Genomic DNA, 20,274 nt, shown 5'->3' on the forward strand with positions numbered 1-20,274 from the left:
CATAACCCAGAAACCACAGCTATGGACATATCCAAAGTAAAACAAGCTTACAAGATTGTAAACAGGGAACCAGAGACATCAATTGGCAAATGAGGAGAACTACAAACCAAAAAGAGGGAATATACTGTGTAGGTACAGAACTTCTAAATGGTGAGGATGTCAAGAGAGTTGCCAGACAGAATGGACTGTTCTAAACTTGGGGAGAAAATTATAAATCACAGGGTAACCTCAAAGAAAAATGATAAACCTTTATATCACAAATAAAAAAGAGGATGTTGTTGTTGTTGTTATGTGCTGTCGAGTCGGATCCGACTTATAGCGACCGCTCCCTTGGGTTGCCGAAGCAGTATCACTAGGGAAGTAGATTGCCCCTTCTTCCTTCTAAGGAGTGGCTGGTGGGTTTAAACCATCAGCCTTCTGGTTAGCAGTCAAGTGCCTTAGGCAGTATGCTACCAGAGCTCCCAAAAAAGAGGATAAGCACAAATATTCAGCAAATACCAAAACAGCAACAAAGGAAATGATAACATGATTCATAAACATAATGAGCTCAGCACAGAAAATAATATGGAGCAAAGAAACCAGGGACACCATGAAAAATAGCATATGGAGAGGATTCACTATTTTGATGGAGAATCTGTAATGCTTTATAAAAGTGATGTGGACAACTACACAAATTTAAAAAAAAGGAGGTAATTTTTTTTTTTTAATTTTATTTTGATTTGGGTGAAGATTTACAGAATAAATTCACTTTTCATACAGCAGTTCACATAATATACTTTGTCTCATGTCATTGACCAAAATTTACAATGCAACAGCTCCCCTCCAATTTCCTCCCCAAGGTACCACTTCCCAGTGTCCATCCCTCCATACTCTTCTGCGCCCTGAGCTGTCTCCCTGTGCATAAGGTGCCCTTCCTTCTCCCATGGTTGTTCTCTCCAGGGCATGTGTCTACTTGAGGTAAATGTTTAATTCACATGCCTGTACTTTGTTTAGCTGGAAACCACAGGTGTGGCTTCAATTCCAGACCTTCAGGGCAGCTAGGGGCCATAGTCTCAGTGGTTCCACCAGGCTCTATTGGACCAGCAAACCTGGTCCCCAAGGGAGGTAATTTTTGACTCCAGGAAAAATCAAAAGTTTCACAAGAAAGGGGATAAAATGTTGCTATGCAGTATAAATAATATTTATAGGCATAGTAAGATAAACAATGGACATGAGTTAAATAATTACAATTATATAGCAAGGATGAAAGAGAGAAAGTAGAGGCAATTAAATAATAATATAATTCTCCATTTCTATAATTAATTCATTGGCCTCCAGTCATTGCTGACTCATAATGACCCATCCTTGGGTTTCTGAGGCAGTACCACTACTGATGTTGATTGCCCAATCTTCCTTCGGAGGAGTGGCTGGTGGGTCTGAAGTGTCATCCTTCTGGTTAGCAGTCAAATGCCTTAGCCATTATGCCACCAGAGTCTCCACACAATACAATAAATCACTAAACATAAAGTATCATAGTATTGTTTTTCACATTTTCTCTTAGTATTTGAGAAATCATTTGATTTCAATGAACTTATTATTATAGCCAAGAGGTAAAACATAACACAAATTTACTTTAAAAATAAAATTAACCTGTAAAGAAATAAAAACTGAGGAAAAGATATCTAGCTTAACACTTGATATTCCCAAGGTCACGACCTGGAGGTGAATGGAGTTTATGGAGCACTTCCCTCAACTTCCAAATCAATAAAAAGCTGTGGAGAACCTTTATACTTCCTGAAAATCCTGAATCACTAAGTATGTATATAACCTTTTTGTTTTTGCAAGTTATTTTCTTAGAGCTACCTCTGAAAAACTCAATATATCTTAAAAATATTTTAAACAAAATTCTAAACTTTGAACTTTCTTAAACCAATACAAGGTTTTATAAATTGAAATACACATGTATACACACACACACACACACACACACACACACACACAGGAAATAAATTAATGACTTCAAATTTCAATATGACCTAAATACTGCCAACAGAATTATATTACTGAGATTAATGTGCTTAAAAGTTACAGTGAATATTAAGACTTTAAGTTTCCAATTATGAAAGTAAAATATTTAGACAATTCTTGCACAACTGTCACCTACCAAGAAAAGATGAATTTTGAAGAGCTAGATTCATAAAATTCCCATCAGGCCTCAATGTCAGAGTTTTATTAATGTCACTGAAGGTTTGTTTTTTAAATCACTTAAAATTTACTTTCTGTTGTGTATATACATCTTTTAATCCATTCCTCCAAAAACAATTTGGTCTTAGAGATTTACATTTATGCTTCAAGTATCTTCCATATAAATGTGAATTACACAAAGAAAATACTTAAGTAATTTTATTTCCTTGAAAATTATTTAAACTTGATCTAGAATTTAAAAAAGGGGGGGGGGGACTGCAAAAAGTAAGGTAAATTTAAGAAAATAAAAATGCAAATATGCATTTTAGCAGTCTCTTGAATTTATTAACCTAAGAGGTTTAATTTCCATTTTCCTGCATCAGCTTTATTTATAAAATGTCGTGCCCTATAAATACGCTGTTATTTTCTATAGTCAAGCACCCTCTTAACAAATCTTCTCATTAATATGTAAATTTAAAGTCAATCGGTCTTCTCCCTGACAGCCCCATGAATTCCTAGTGCACTGTATAATGGGCTTTGACTTGGCATCCACTATTTATCATCAAAGATGTCAGTTAGAAAAATTATAGAAAATACACTGCAATTGATATGACTGCAATCTACTTTGTCAACACTTAATTGTTCCTCAAATCACACATTTACATATAAACAGCCTAAATACTGATCTATAATGATGCAAATAAACAAAATTAAAAATCTCTTCTGCCCCTGAAGAAGTTTGTTTGTATATAATGTGTTCATTTGAGAATTTATTGACAAAAGCATGTACATGAGCTCATCTCAAAAGTATTTCTACCAACATCAATTCTCCCCAAATAATTTTGCTACCTTTCAAGCATACAAACATTTTTTAAAATTCAATGAAACGTATCATTTTTTATCCTTGAAAAACAAATTTAATTATGGTTGTTGGCTAACTGCAATGTCTGAGCACTACTGACTGAGGGCTTCAAAGTTAGCTATGACTGCAACACAGTAAGTGTATGAGAGCTTAAATTTTAAAGTACTTGGGGTTGTGAAAGGCTGTGGTCTGCAGTGGGAGCCCTAATTCCATTTTGAGGCTTGACATAAGTTTCAGATGCCATTTGAGTTCTTTCTGACCAATATACCCACATTATAGCTTTGCACAGACAAGTTCCAAAAAAAAAACCAAAAAACCAAACAAGGTCTGTTAGTGACCCCTCCTTGGGCTTCAGAGGCATTATCTCTAAGGAAGTGTATTGCCCAGTTTTCCTTCCGAGGAGTGGCTGGTGGGTTTGAACCACCAGCCTTCTGGTTCACAGCCTTAGGCACTATGCTACCAGAGCTCCTCCCACAAACGTTGTTGTTGTTGTTGTTATGTGCTGTTGAGTCATAGCAACACCTCCTTGGGTTTCCAAGGCAGTATCACTATGGAAGTAGATTCAGGAAAAGTATGGTTGAAAGTAGATTATACTCTCACAAAGAACTAGGGAACTTGCCTGAAAGTGTCCTTTTCTATTTTAAATTAAGGTAGGGGTCTTGGTATTATTTGATAGCCACCATGTGGCTAAGATTCAGACTGCATGGTCATGAGTCACAATCTATCCAGACTACCACCTAGCCAGGTAGTCAACGCCGAGAACCAATTCTGTAATCCTTTTCTATTTTTAATTATGTATTATCCCAATCATGGTCTTTTCCTTGCTTCTGTAGTCCTGCCTATAACAGTGACGACTCTATCTACCAACAATCATGATTTTGTGATGATTCCACCCCCTTTAAAAAAAAAATTATATATAATTATTAGCCACATGGCCAGGAGCTCTGGTGGCATACTGCCTATCACAGTTCACCAGGGTGGGGGTTCAAACCCACCAGCCATTCCTTAGAAAGAAGTTTGGGCAACCTACTCCCATAGTGATACTGCCTCGGAAACCCAAGGAGGGGTCACTATGAGTCAGATCTGACTCGATGGCAGTGAGTTTTGTTTTTTTATTTTTTAGCAACATGGCAGTGACTCAGGGGACTCCATTCAACTTTCTCATGCTGACCGTTTCCCTTATCCAGGATGACTGTCTTTGTTTTTTCTTTATTCTGTCCAAGGCATAATGAAAGTGTCTCTATTGAACCTATTTGAATTTGGGGTCTCTTTTTCCCCAAATTCAAACAGGTACAATAGAGACTCTTTCCCCAAGACAGAAGCAAACACATGAAAACTTATTAAGATAATCGAAAAATATTTTAATTTTTATTAAAAGTGACAAAGTAATAGAATATAAAGGAAAGAATTCTGGGCTAGCCACTGATTACTGACTCTACCTTTTATAAGTAATATTATCTTAGGTGAGTTGATTAAACTCTCTATAACTCAGTTTTTCATCTATAAGTTGGGTATAATAATTTCTACTCCCCTATCTCAAATAGAATACTACATAAGAAAGTATACAATACAAAAAACAAAACAAAACTCACTGCTGTTGAGTCGATTCGACTCATAGTGACCCCTCCTTGGGTTTCTGAGGTGGTATCTCTACAGAAGTAGATTGCCCAATCTTCCTTCTGAGGAGTGGCTGGTGGATTTGAACCGCCAGCCTTCTGGTTAACAGTCAAATGCCTTAGCACTACGCCACTAGAGCTCCCATACAATACAGTAAACTGCTAAATACAAAGTATCACAGTACTACTTTTCACATTTTCTCTTAGTATTTGAGAAACCATTTGATTTCAATGAATTTATTATTATAGCCATCTTTTTTATTTTAAGTAACTTTTAAGTCAGTATATTATTTTAGTGACTCTGTTTTCCCACTCATGAATTCTTCTACTTCAAGGTACTTAATTTATCATTAAATGGTGTTCACATAGCATTTTATGCAAGTGATTTCTGCCTGACTCTGAAAGAGGATGAAGTGCTAGAATGAAGATCTTCCTGTCCCACTGATTTCAGGAAACAAGTGGTGATGGCAAAAGGATAAAATGATGCTAAGAGCTCAGCACGGATTCTGTTAGAGTGCTATTTTGCCTTGTCCTTCTAGTCTGAAATAATCTTAGCCTCTTTTTACTACATGGTATGCTTCGTACAGAAGTGAAACATGAAAGTAGATATAAACACTGGTTACTTGTCAATTTCTTCTGTTGTTACTGTTATGTGCTGTGAGTCAGACCCGACTCACAGTGACCCCTCCTTGGGTTTCCGAGGCAGTATCACTACGGAAATAGATTGCCCAACCTTCCTTCCAAGGAGTGGCTGGTGGGTTTGAACCACCAGCCTCCTGGTTAGCAGTCAATTTCTTCTAGATATGGTCAATCTCTGCTATTTAGTCTGCCAATTTGTAAAGCTGAAATTTCCATGTGGAGTGTAAAAAAGTTGGATATAGATAGCATAGTCTAGGTCAGAAAGCCTAGAAGATTGCCAATGGCTGGACTGCCCTCTCAAAAGTTTCTCAGTAAAACAGAATTATAACTAGCCACAGAGAAAGTCTGAGACAGGTTAACTGAAAGAGTAAGCATGGATGTGGTCCAAATGATGATGCATTTGAACTGTGACTTTATAAAACAAGTTTGAATCAAGTGTCTCGTATTTTTTACAGTTCTTAATTGTAATACTGCAATAAGAGTGGCCCTTTCAAATCCTACATGTTGGTACTAAACAGAATATGTATTTGTACGTATCTACAGACATAAACCTGTAATCTTGATTATTTGGAGCTAAAGAAGACTCTCTTGTAGAAATTAATCAGAGAACAATTTTTCGATGGGTTGGAGTCAGCTAATAAATGAAGTGATTATTCAAAGGTAAAATTTAAAACCACCAGAATAAAGGAAATTAAATAGTTGACAATAACTGCCTCCAGGAGGAAAACCATCAGATTATGCAAAGGAAGATTTATTTATCTCATCATGTGCTTACACTGCTTTCATAACTTAACACAAAATAAAACAATAGGATTAGAATGAGCTAAACCCTTCAAAATCATCTCTTTGAGTGATTTTCTTGTTCTTTTCTTCCTTTAAACCAAAAAAATTTTCTCCAAGGCAAGCATATGCAGTGCTCCATAGAAAAACAGGAAAAGGTTAAGTCTGAAACAGTGGCAAGAGCCCAAGAAGTGCACACTCTAGTGCACCACTGCCACACTTGGCCCTTCAACAGTATCTTGGACTGAGGTACACATCTGAAAACTATTGAATTAGTCTAATAACCTCATCGTTTAGAAAAATGCCAAGATCAGATTAAGTAAGTGGTAAAGACAAGTAATGATTTAGCCCAATTCCAGTGCTCCAGGGAAAATAATCAGACTCATCTCATGTTCCTAACAGTGTTCATGGAGTTAACACATGAAAACAAAGGAATAATGATATAGTCACAATACTTCAAATTATATCCCACAATAACAAATGTGTATGGTAGTGCAGAATTCAACTTCCTTTTCTGCACGTAGCTTTTAAAAAATGAGTTTTGTTTAAAATAAGACAAAATAAAGTTCAAGAAACAGAAAAATACATTACTAAAAACAAATACAGATTCTAATGTCTGCTACCTATTTTTAGAAGACAGGCTAAAGAAAGTATATATTTTAAACGCCAATTTCTATATATGGATGAAGTAAAATAACTGTTTGATTACAGATACTGAAAATGATTTGATGGTGACAGGAAAGTAAAAGAATTTTTAGATGGTGATAGTGGTTAAATGAGCCAAAATCACCTATAACCTTAACATAAAAGGAACAAGAAAACCTAAGTAGCATTTTTGAATTGGCTGAAATCAAACAAATTAGCTATTAGTAACCAACCTCTCTTGTCAATTACCATCAAAGGGCTAAGAAAGTTTCAGCATGGACATGCTACTTAATCTAGCAAAAATTACCATCAGAACTTTAATGATGTAATAAAATAAGTATCTATAAAATAATGTATACATGGATGGTGAAATGTCATCAATTTAGGAGCCTTATGTTACATAGTACAGAATTTTTTTATACTAATAATTTAAACAAGGCTAAAAATACTTCAATTTTTAAAATAGAATAATCTAACTACTTTGTTAATGCTAAAATTAGGGTAAGTGAACATTTTAAGAATTCTTCTGGAAAAGATATATAAGAAAAAAACTTTTTATAGATTTTAATGTAGTATCAACTCTCAGTACAGAAAACACTGAAAAATATTTCATAGTTCTCTAAAAGCTTATTAGCATATCATCAAAGCATGTATTATGAAACTTTTTCTATTTTAGTTATATTTTTCTCTCACTTTAATATTATTTCTAATTAACAAAAGAACCTCAGATATACTCAGCACTCAAGGCCTATTCGTAAGTTTGTGTAAACCACTATGACATAATTTTTTTTTGTCTTGTTTTTTACATAACTTATTTTTAAAGTCTCATAATACAGATTTTTTAAAAGACAAAAGATACAATAATTTGAATGTGCTATTCTTGTAATATGTAATATCTTTATTTTCTTTAAATAAGTTTTATCTTAAAATCTTAAATCTTGAATATATATGTATTGAGATCACTATTCAAACTATGTAATAAAATTGAAAGTTTATAAATTGACCAGAAAATGAAAAGAATAAGGTATGCTTCTAATGTTAAATCTGTAGAAAGAAAACATAAATAACTTTAATATATATTTCATTATTAATTTTCCTAAAATGCTACCAGCTTGAGTAAAGGAAAACATAAAAAATATATTTTAGAAATATAGAACTAGAAAAAATTAAAGTTTCACAAATATTTATCTATAAAGGCAAGGAATTAATTATCTAAGCATAAATCTACAGATTATAGAAGCACATTGCCTACTTTTATAAGTGAGTACCTGGAACAGCTGGGGCTGAAAGCTTTGAAAGGGGCTCTGGTGGTGAGAAAGTCATTAGCAAAGAAAAAAACCCATGGTTTGGCAATGTCATTATAAACCCTGTATCATACTGCTACTCTTAACAAGGGCCTCTTGCCAGGTCTCACACTCAAAGTTTATACAATATGCCATTAATCTGTGCCCAAACAATGACAATGACTCATCCGTTTATATTGGTTCCCTACTTTTCCCAAAGAACATGAGAAAAATGAGCCTTTAAATATGCAAATTTCAGTATTTTACTACTCTTAATTTTTTTTCACAATCTTAAAACCTCATTTACTCCTAGTATACTTTAGAAGTGTAAAGACTGCTCCACACTTACCTCTTTCCAAGGACTGACAAACTGTGTACGAGCATATCGAGTTAGCATGTGGATTATGACAACCTGGCCCCACTCTTCTACATCAACTAGTAAGTTACATAGCTTGCGGTAATTCTTATGAATCAGATCTATTCTATCTGGGCACACTTCTTCAAAAGCCATCACAACACTGCCAGCTACCAGCTAGAAAAGAAAGAAATAGTAACTCATTAAAAAAATGTTATTCCTGAATTAATCTACTCAGGCATTATAGTAGTACAATCAGTTTTATGACAATCAGTATTATAAATATTCAGTCATTCCAATAACAAAATGACTGTTGAAAATAATTCTATTCTTAAAGTGTCACTCCCTCAAAGAGTAATTTTAATACTTGTAACATATCTGTAAAACAAATACTTTTCTGAAAAAAGTTAAATTCGGGTGTTTTTTTTTCCATCTGTTTCAATTTCAATAAATTGTACGTTATGGATTAAATATACTAATACTGCATATTTTCCATTTTAAAGCTAACTTACATTCTAATCATTACTTAGTATGTAAAAAAAAAAATTCAAGAAAACTAACAAGATCATTTTTTGTCAGTCTAAAATGAGGTTGGCAATTATTCCACAATCAACCTAACTTAAAAAGTATACGAAAAAAAATACACATTTTTAACAAAGAAAAAAACACTCTGAAATCTTACACATCTTAATTCAACTGACTGTTTTTACCAACATAATTTATTTACAAAGAAAACATACTGGCTATGAATTTTAGTAAAACACTGTCACCTATAGAACAACATGTATAAGTTAAAATAATCTATCACCGACAAAAGGGAGCTTTCTCTAAGGTCAATTAATGGACCATAAATGCTGCTTGCTTGAATTGTCATGCTTCTAAAAAGTGGTGAAATTAAGATTTTGTCTGCATAAAGATACAAGCTAAGCAGAATATACACTAATACTTCTATATATGTACTACTGATATATATGCAGTTAGTCAACAATCTAATGCAGTTTTGAGAAACCATATTAATTTCATATTCTTCCTGAACACCAGAGATCTTCATTTTAGTGTCTAAAATTTCCCCAATGACTTAAAACAAGCAATTAAATCGAAATATAACTTACTGAAATGGTACTTTTTGAAAATATTAGATACAATGATATTCATATTTTTAGTGTTTGTCCCTCTACTTGGCTGACATTTAGTTTATTAATATGCAACCAACAAAACAATTGAAAGAAAACAGCTCAGAATATAGACTTGCTATTATGCTAAACAAGTTTCAAGTCCTGTGGGGATTTTATGAATTACCAATCAGTATAAACGTGAAGCCGCATTTATTGACTCCAGCCCTGCCCATGTACTGGTGCCTGCTGGTCCCAGCATGTATGCAACTCAATCGAGAAAGCAAAGAAATGGTTATTTTTGTGAGCTAAATAAAAAACTATTATATATATATAATTTTCTATTTGCCATTGATATAGAAAGGAAGTTAAGTTCATGTTTCAGCTCTACATTTTAATGCCTTCTGTACAAATCACCCTTTAGATATTATACATTCTATTATAATCATGTTTCTGTAAGCTACAATTAGTATCATTTAAAATTCTCTTAGAGAACTAAATTTATCAAGTAAAACTACACAACAAATTAGTGTTTATATAAATTGGAAAAGGGTATGAAAGTACAAAAATAAATACCACTTAGAATAAAATTACTCATGAAAATGAAAAAGTAGACAAAGTTGTTAAAACTTAAAAATATACTAAGTAAAATCTAGTGAATTTGCCTAATTCCAGAGATACTTTTTTCAAATGTTTCAGACACTAACAATTAAAAGGAATACACTCCTAATCAGCTACCTTTTGATATCTGAATTTAAGCCAAGAGTTATAAGCACACAACAACATGAAGCTACAACAAATTTAAAGTATTAAAACACAGAAAGAGAGAGGAAAGAAAATAATTAATTAGTTACAAATAAAATTTAAGAAAACACAAAAAAAATTTTAGAAATTTTACTGTATAGTTTCAACAGTCTGACCCTGGGCTAATGCTGCCAGAGAGTGAATAATTTTAGTGTACTAAATGTTCAATATCCTATAAAACATTCAAAATTAAAATAAAATGATCCACTTTTTTTAAAACCAAAAATATTGGTTTCTAAAAAACAGACAGTTAATTTCCATCTCACTGTGTCAACAGTACCTTTTGATATAAGGGGAAAAATAAATCACTCAAACAAAACTAGCAATGAGCTCATCAAATGCAAATGCAGTTTTCCATTTATGTATTTTTTATATTAAAGCAATAAACATGGCTCATTTATCTTCCCTTGGTTGCCACATTTTTCTGTGCTGTTGCTATGAACTTCAGCCATTAGCTGTGCTCCAAGGTAAACTACATGAACCATCAACAAAAGTGACACCCCATCTATGGAGTTCATATTTTCTCCAGATTATCTATGCTAGTTGACAAGCTGGTAATGAAAAAAATCACACTAAGCAAATGGTTCCTCTAATAACAATAAATTTTCTATAAAATTATGAAGGGTACAAAACGTTTCCTTGCATCTATTTTGTCATGAATTCTAATTAACGTTGCAAAAACCTGAGAGTGCTGGGTCATCACAAGAAGTGCATCAAGGTTTGATTGATAATATGGTATAAGTTGGCCAATGCTGCCAAGATTTTCTTCTCTTAAATTAATGGCCATCCAGCCTGCCCTAATCATACAGCCCAAATGATATTCCCCTTCTTATTTCAATTTTCTAGAGGCATGGAAAATGGGAAAGATCAGTCATTTATCTTCTAATAGCTGGATAATAGATCTATCACAATAAAACATCTGCACAAACTCAGGGATGTGGGTTTGTTTTTTTTTTTTGGTCTACAACAGTGAAGCTTTTACTAACATTAAATCAATAACTTATAAAATGGTATCTTACCCCCACAGTTTAGGTATGAACTAAGAATTTATTCATTAAGCCTAACTTTGTAGCTAAAATTAAGGATAGGAAACTCTTTCATCAAAAAAATATATAAACAACTTAGTTTGTCAGTAGCATTGACCTAATTCATTTACTAAGAAACTTCGTTTTTTATTACAAATTTAAAAGCTATCAAAAGAACTTCCTTAATATAAACCTGAAAGGAAAGAAAATAACTATCACCCTGCTTTATGAGGTACTGTAATTCAAAGACAAAATATCTTCTATGCTAAAACTGTTCAACAAATATGGATTTCTATATCTTTAAAAAGAGAGAAAGTGTTTTAGGTTTTAAAAATGAATTCACAATTGATCATTAGTAAAGCTATGTAGTGAAAACGAGAAAATGGTTTAGGATACATTAATAGAAAAAGTCATATAGCAAATGGTACAAAATCTAACAACATACAATTAAAAACTATATAAAGAAAAATTATAACAGTGATTTGGAGATGTCAGAACATATATCATATGTCCCTTTTTAATTTCATTGACTATAACTGTAAGATTTTAATAATATCTTTGAAAATATACAGATATCTTCAGACAATAGTTACTTAAATAATGGCAGAGTTCTTACAGATACATTACCATAACTGTATTCCTAAACTAAAAATGATTTATTTTTCAAAAGGGATTGACCATATGAAAAATACTGGTATTTCTCTTGTAAAGAGGAAAAAACATTCCATTTTATTTTAATATATTTAAATTTTCTTTCCTTAAAATGAGAATTATAGAATTACTTTTGTTAAAATTTCATTTGTAAGCAAATCTTCCTTTTAGCTAAAACCAGCAGCAGCAACTGTATTTTAAAATCAACAAATATGAAGAAAACTTTGTTTTAGAGATTAATCCCTTTTATATGTACCAAAAGAAGACAATAGCAACAGCCTCATCATCAACATCATGGTCCCAAGAATCTCCTGCTGCCAGCAAATAAATTCCTTTTCAAAATGTGGAAATAAATTAGACCTGGTTCATTTAATTGGGAATTTTTAAAAATAAAAATGATTCATGATTCTGTTGATTTTAAATATCAATAGTATCATTATAAATTTGGGGGGAGAAGAAATATAATGATCTTCCTTCGATAAAGTATATAACATAACAAAGAAATAATAGTTTAAAAAGATGTATATATATGTACACTTTTCTAGAACAGATTATAACCATGCTAAAGAAGAGAAAGAAATATCATCTAACATTATCAAAAAGTAATTAATTTAAATACCAAATAACTAAGCTAAAGGAGCTGGGTAAATGTGAATCTTCCAAACTAATCCCTGCCAAAACAGAAAGACCAAAGCCTATGCCCTCAGCAAAACTCAAAGTCTCTAAATTTCAAATTACATGTAAATAGAAAAACAAACACTCAACTTCAGAGAGCTATTTCTTAGGCTTATATCACAACATTTTGCAAAAATCTATGATAATCTGTGAAAAAAAAAAAATGCCATGGACAGAAGAGACAAGAGCTAGTAGCATAGGACTGAACTAAGGTTAACAGCACAAAGAGGAAGATCACTCTAAATATGAAAATACAAGCAGTCCCAGGATTACAAATGATTTCCGTTCCTAAGTCTGTCTTTAAGTCGGATTTTTTTGTAAATCAGAACAGTTAGGTATGGTTTGTATCTAGTGTCAGTTACTCAAATATTTGTCTTATTACATGGTACATAATGTACCTTTCTATGTATTAAAAAATAACATGAAAGAAACACTTCCAGATACACTGGAAAATCTTTAACATAATGATATAGTGATAATAATAATGATAATGTTTTGATGTGTTTCCCAAAGCAGCTCCTGTTTGTTATTACAAACCGTTGTGTGTTCTTCAAATTGTTAATATAATAAGCTTTACAGGAGTTAGTTCTTAACTATGGTTTGTACATAAGTCAAACATTCATAACCTGGGGACTGCCTGTACTGAAAAAATTCCTGAGCAATTGGAAAAGATTGCAGAGACAGGACTTCAAGGAGTGACTCAATAAACCAATCTTGGAATGGAAAATTTCATGGAGGAAAAGGGTTAAAAAACAGATAGGAAGGAGAAGAGTCCTTTAGAACCTATGAGATGATAAGAAATAAGGAGTAAATTTAGGATCTGATCAGGCCAATACTAATAATTTTAGAGCACATATACCTTCCTATGCATGTCTTTCCCCTTACCAAGCCCTCCAATTTAAAAACCACTATTTATTTTATTCTGACAGAAAAGGTGCTCTTGTACTACGAAATTTGTTAACTATCTCAAATTCAAACTACCAATCTTATTGCAAAAAATATACAGATGAATATAATCCACAAGTATTAAAAATTATATATAAAAAATGATGAAAATCAAAATAATTCAACTGATGAAAATGATACACAAAAAATGATTAGTCAAATGAAATTATAATATAACATTCCAAAATTTTAAGTACCTGAAAAGAAGCATCGGAAGACAGGAAAAAAAGAACATAAATGAGAAATTTAAAAAATGAACACAAAAATAAAAAAAGAAATCAGGAATAAATGAAATCATGAAGGAAACTTGGTAGGGATGCAGGGGATATAATCAGACACGAAGACTAAATTTTAAAGTGGGAGCTCTGGTGGCTAGTGCCTAAGGCATCTGACTGCTAACCAGAAGGCTGGTGGTTCAAACCCACCAGCCACTCCTTGGAAGGAAGACTAGGCAATCTACTTTCGTACTGATACTGCCTCGGAAACCCAAGGAGGGGTCGCTGTGAGTTAGATGCAACTCGATGGCAGCGAGTTTGGTTTTTCTTGGAAAGAAGAAAAGAGGTAAATGAAAATTTAATAAGAAGTACTGAAGAAAAGAACCAAGAGAAAGAAAATGAGATAAAGAGTTAAAAGGTTTAAAGAGAATGGATTAAATGTAAAACAAGGAAAGATGATCCAACTTACATAAAATTGGAATCCCCAAAGTGCAGGGAAAAAAAAAGGACAACAATGGAACAGGATTAATATTTAAAACTATAATCTTAAAAAAAACAAACTTCTGTCAGAAATAATATAAGTTCTGAGTCGCATTTATTTGAAGGGTACATATATTCCCAAAAAATAACTCTTTAGCTAGTAACTCTTAGCAGCCTTGCATATATGAAAATATTTTACAGGGTTTTTTTTAATAATTGTAACACACACCCTTCTAATTTTCAATCTCTCTGTAATACTTTCTAATATTTAGTTTTAAAACAATTATTTGTGCCCAGTTGATGCTTCCTTTAAAAACCTAATAAATCATTGGTCAAAATAAAAACTTCGACACTAAAAGAAGTCAGTAACTTAGCTAAAGGTTAAATGAAGGATATTTTTCCCAACCTGACATTCTTCAGATTCTGATGAAATGTGTAACAAACTAAAGATCCAAATACAATTCTTCTCTTCACATGGAAATTTTTGTTTTTCATAGATTTTAAAAATAAGCATATGTTCCATTGACATTTATTCCATTTTGAAGTCATTAAGGGTAACTATATAAAACATTAAATGGTAAAATGATAAAGCACAAATTTACTATAATGACATAAAAATATTACTTACTGTGCTTTTATCTTTAAGAAGTTTGTCGATAACTTCAATTAACATTTCCTTCTGCTCTGGATCCAGGCTAAAATGCAAAATAAAACAGAACTTGGATTAATTTTTTTTAATTCCCTCTTTAATTCTAACTCAAATGATTCTCATCATTTCAATGATGCTGAGAAATTTTAAAGAGGGGGAGGAACAATACAATGTCAAAATAGAAATAAACAGAAATTGAACTGAAATGTAAAATGAGATGGTTTTTTCACAAATGTGTCCTAATCTTTCCCTCTAATGTCCCTCAAGTTAACTAAACCCAGATATCAAAGCAATTAAGAAAATACCTGAGGAAAAAAGTTAACTAAGAAAGTAACTGCAATTAGATAAAACACAAATTCTTTTTCTAACTGGGGAAAAAATTGAAAGATAGCAACCATTTGTGACTCTGGATCTGTAACTGCCAAAAACAAATATAACGCATGCTAAGATAAGAATTTATCATACTAGTTCACTGGTACAGACACACAATATACACTCTGTGATTTAAAACCAAGAAAAATAAGAAAAGGCTCACATATGTACAGAATTGAGAACTTCATCATAATAGCAGCTCTAAGCACTGAAATATTGAAACCAATGTAATATTCCTTCTAGCACAGAATTCAATTCTTGTTCATTTAATGATAAGTTAGGTAATGAGTATACAAAGATAAATTTAAAAAGTCTAGTAAAGACAGATCAAAACATAATAATAAAAAAAATATGTATAAGGAATTATGGGGATAGAGAAAGGGCAACAATGGAGGCAGGACGGTTGAGAAAGCTTTCTTCTAAGAAGGGATCCCTAAGATAAATCTTAAGCAACTTGGCTATAGAGCTGAGGCAAAGAAGAAATATTCTGGGGAGAGACTAAAGCAGAAACAACAGGCAGTAATGAGATTATTTGGGGGAAAAAAAATTTTTTTTTTTAACTTTAGACAGCATGGGAGCCTCCTGGTAGGGCAATGGTTAAGTGCTTGGCTGCTAATAGAAAGGTCAGTGGTTCAAACCTACCAACTGTTGTGCAGGAGACAGTTCTACTCTGTCTATAGGGTTGCTGTGAGTCAGAATCGAGACTCACCAGCATTGGAATTTTGTTGTTGTTGTTGTTTTAAATAAGCACTATGGAGCTGCTAGAGTGCTAGAGTGTAAATTCAAGGCAGGAAGAGGTAAGAGTTGAGGCTAGAGAGGTAAACTAGAGTCCAGTGATGAAGGGACTTTTAAAACACCCTAATGAGCTTAGACCTTATCCTACAAGTTTATAACAAAACAAAACAAAAAAGATAATTAGAAGCATAATGTAATTTTGCCTGATAATCAACCTAAGAAAATAAATGTTACTCTTTTAGAAAGATTATGTAATGTTATTACTAGGAGCTCTGGTAGCATAATGCCTAAGGCATCTGAGTGCTAACCAGAAGGTTGGTGGTTCAAACCCACCAGCCACTTCATGGAAGCAAGACTGGGCAATAACCACTATAAATATCTAAACATTCAAACTTTTTCTTTCAAATTCTAGTTCAAGTTCTTCTTCTCTAATCCTCTAATCCTAACTGATCCCATTTTATTACATCTTTACTTTCATGTAACACTTAATATATAGGACAGCCTATCTATGAGCAACTACCGTGTCAAAGGCATTGTTAATGTATCTTTGTATATGCATATATGTAATTTAAGGAGCTCTGGTGGCACAGTGGTTAAAGCATTCAGCTGCAAACAAAAACACTGACAGTTTAAAATCACCAGCTGCTCTGCAGGAGAAAGATGAGGCAGTCTGCTTTCGTAATGATTTACAGCCTTGAAAACCCTATGGGGCAGTTCTACTGTGTCCCATACAGTCACTATGAGTCAGCATTGACTCAACGGCATGGGTGGTTATCTGTCATGTGCCGACATCTCATTCCACTATTGATTACTTTTAATTCTTTGGTATATGTTTTATTTTTTTCCTCAAATATGTAATGTTGTTGTTGTTATGTGCTGTCAAGTCGGACCCGACTCATAGCAACCCCTCCTTGGGTTTCCAAGGCAGTATCACTACGGAAGTAGATTGCCCCATCTTCCTTCCAAGGAATGGCTGGTGGGTTTGAACTGCCAGCCTTCTGGTTAGCAGTCAAGTGCTTTAGCCACTATGCTACCAGAGCTCCCCAAATATATAATAGGCTATGCATAAGTACCACATCTTTTATCCTTCTCATAAATCTAACATACATAACGTAATACTGTAAATACAGTACTAAACATAAAAAATTATCTCGATAAAGTCTGCAGATTAATGATAACAGAAAATATCAAATTATGGCAGATAATAATTCTTTTATTAAAGCAATATGTTTTCCACAGAAATCAAGGCATTGTACGATTATTTTAGTAAATACGCAAATATGATATAGCACTGTATCTAAAAATAATAATTTTTCAAAGAATTATTTAATCAAATAGCCTTGGAAAAGAATCAGAAAATGGGACCATAAGAAACAAAGATGGAAGAAGAGAAAACAAGTTGAAAGGATAATACAATCTATCCTAAAATAAACAGAAAAAAAGAAATCTCAATTTTCTAATAACATATGTGTATGTATATTTGTTTAGGAGCTCTGGTAGCATAGTGCCTAAGGCACTTGACTGCTCACCAGAAGGCTGGCGGTTCAAACCCACCAGCCACTCCTCGGAAGGAAGGTTGGGCAATCCTACTTTCGTAGTGATACTGCCTCGGAAACCCAAGGAAGGGTCACTATGAGTCGGGGCCGACTCGACGGCAAACAACAACAACAACAACAACATGTATAGGTGAGTCATCATCCCTGGGTAGTACAAACACTTCAGGCACTCAGCTGGTAACTAGAAGGTTGACAGTTTGAGTCCACTCAGAGCCACCTCAAAAGAATGGCCTGCCAGTGCAAACTTCCAAAAACTGAGCCACTAAAAACCCTGTGGAGCACAATTCCAGTATGACACACATTTGGTCACCATGAGTCAGAATCTACTCAATGGTAACCAGTACTGGTATGTGTGCATGAGAGAGAGACTAGATGAATGAGAATTTATATTCTGATTATTTTTAAGTTATAAAATCAATAAATTACCAGTCCCCAACAAGCTCATAATTAAAAACCTACATAAAATCTCTGTAGTAGAAACAAAATTAAAGGTGTCCAAAGAATGTGTGTGGGGGCAAAAATAAACTCACTGCATTTACATAAGGACAGGCTGTTCTAAGAGTTAATAAAATAAGACTACCACTCCATGTAACTAGATCTTGGGTGTTATTAACAAAGCACCTACCTGTACAATTTTTGTATTGCATGAGCTGCATTCTTCCTAACATATGGTGATAAATCAGCAGAAGCTTCCTTAATAGCAAGCATCATAATAGGTACAATAATTGGCACTCTGATACTGGACAGAACTCTCAAAGCACTTGCCCGGATTAGTTGGTTTGGGTCCTAAAAATGTGTAAAAATAATCATCAAAATTTCAGGTTTACAGTATTTCAAAGGCATCTTTATCACATGGTTAACATGTTCTTAAATGGTATGATATAACAACAGTAAATGAAAGCTACTTGATTTTAAATGAACAACCAGTATATGGAGATGAGTAAAGGAAAAGAAATAAATGGATATTTATTTTTCTGAGTAATATTTTAACAGCAAGAGTAATGGTCATAATTCCTAGCTGATCATTTATTACTAAACAAGCTGGAATTTTGGAATTTCATAGTAATAAAATATTGCAGGTTATCAGTTTTATCTTTAAAAAGCCTTATGTCATCTCCCTCATACTCTCAACAATTAATTGATTATGATGATGAGCAGAATTTTGATGCATAAAAATGATTATATTAAATACAAATAAACATATAGAAGTTGCAATAAGATCCAGTTAGTTTTTGTCATGGATTGAATTGTTTCCCGAAAAACTATGTGTCATTCTGGCTGGGCCATGATTCTCAGTGGTTTGGCAGCATGTAACAATGTCATTTGGCAGTTATGTAATGATGTAATCATCCTTCATAATGTGATCTGCCAATCAGCTGTAAGGGGGTTAGGGTAGGATACAATAGCCTTAATCAGGTCATAGCCCTGATCAATGTAAGGGGAGTTTTCCTGGAGTGTGGCCTGTATCACCTTTTATCTTACAAAAGGTAAAAGGAGAGATGTGAGCAGAGAAGAGAGACTTCACTGACACCAAGAAAGAAGAGCCAGAAGTGGAGTATGTCCTTTGGATCCTATGCTGAGAACCTCCTAGACCCAGGGAAAGATCAAGACACATGGAGATCTCCAAGGAACGCTGGGTTCAGAGATGCTGAAAGTAGTTAAGAACCTTCCCTCAGTGTGCAAAGAGAGAAAACTTGCCCTTAGAGCTGGTGCTTTGAATTTGGACTTCTATTCTCCTAAACTGTAAGAGAATACATTGCTGATTGTTAAAGCCATCCATTACGGTATTTCAGTCATAACAGCACTAGATAAAGTTACATAGATTATTTTCTAAGGGTACTGAATGAAACTGTGGAGGCTTTTTAATTCTTTTTATTTTATCATTATTTATTTATTTATTTATTTTATTCTGATTTGGGTGACAGTTTACAAAGCAAATTCACTATCCAACAGTTCAAACACATTTTGTTTCCTGACACTGACTGCAATCCCCATATAATGTAATGGCTCTCCTCCCAGTTCCTCCCTGTGGTTACCTTTTCCCTGTGTCCTTCTTTCCAGTGCATTCCTGCCCTCTGAGCAACCTCCCTGTGCAAATGCTGCCCTTCTGATCTCCCATGGTTGATTGGTCTAAGGAGTGTACTTACCTGGTGCAAATGTTCACTTTATATGCCTGTCCACTGGCTGGAAGCTAGAGGAGTGAGTTCAATTTCAGGCCTGAAGGATGACTAGGGGCCATAGCCTTAGGGGATTCACTAGTTTCTATCAGACCAATAAGCCTGGTCTTTTTTATGATTTTCAGCTTTGTTCTTTTAACTCTTTCAAGACATTAATATGCCATTTAGTAATTATTGCTCCTCTTTTTCAAAATAACACACCTTCAATTGCGTAGAGACTTTGTATCTATTAGCCTGTTTACTCTATTACCTACCTTCAGCGCTCGCTGAAAAGTACTTATGGACAAGAGCGCCAGATCCTGTTGTTCCTCAGCGTACCGGACCAGGTAAACATACACTAACTTCTTGATCTGTTTTAAAAAAAAAATCCATTTTTAACCAGAGTGAAAATTAAAAACTCAGTAACTCCATATTTTCTATACCAAAATCCATTCTCAATTTTCCTCAAATAATTAACTGAACCTGGTCACAGTGTAGACTGTAAAATAAAGGTAACATTTTTTGGAATAATGAACGACAACAGAGAAAGCTCGTG

At 33.5% G+C, this 20,274-nt stretch overlaps 1 protein-coding gene across 1 annotated transcript in view; it reads right to left on the reverse strand.

Moving 5' to 3' along the window:
• The window catches only part of AP3B1 (adaptor related protein complex 3 subunit beta 1), a 452,161-nt gene that overhangs the window by 275,343 nt on the left and 156,544 nt on the right, over positions 1 to 20,274 (reverse strand). The window contains exons 4-7 of the mRNA XM_007943446.1: positions 19,994 to 20,089; positions 18,188 to 18,348; positions 14,879 to 14,945; positions 8,338 to 8,520 (exon numbers count right to left, since the gene is read on the reverse strand). Coding sequence (XP_007941637.1) covers positions 8,338 to 8,520; positions 14,879 to 14,945; positions 18,188 to 18,348; positions 19,994 to 20,089 — 507 coding nt within the window. The remainder of the gene's footprint in view (positions 1 to 8,337; positions 8,521 to 14,878; positions 14,946 to 18,187; positions 18,349 to 19,993; positions 20,090 to 20,274) is intronic.

This window comes from Orycteropus afer, unplaced genomic scaffold (genome assembly GCF_000298275.1).
Source record: "Orycteropus afer afer isolate SDZICR_OR568_19922 unplaced genomic scaffold, OryAfe1.0 scaffold00107, whole genome shotgun sequence".
Lineage (NCBI taxonomy): Eukaryota > Metazoa > Chordata > Mammalia > Tubulidentata > Orycteropodidae > Orycteropus > Orycteropus afer.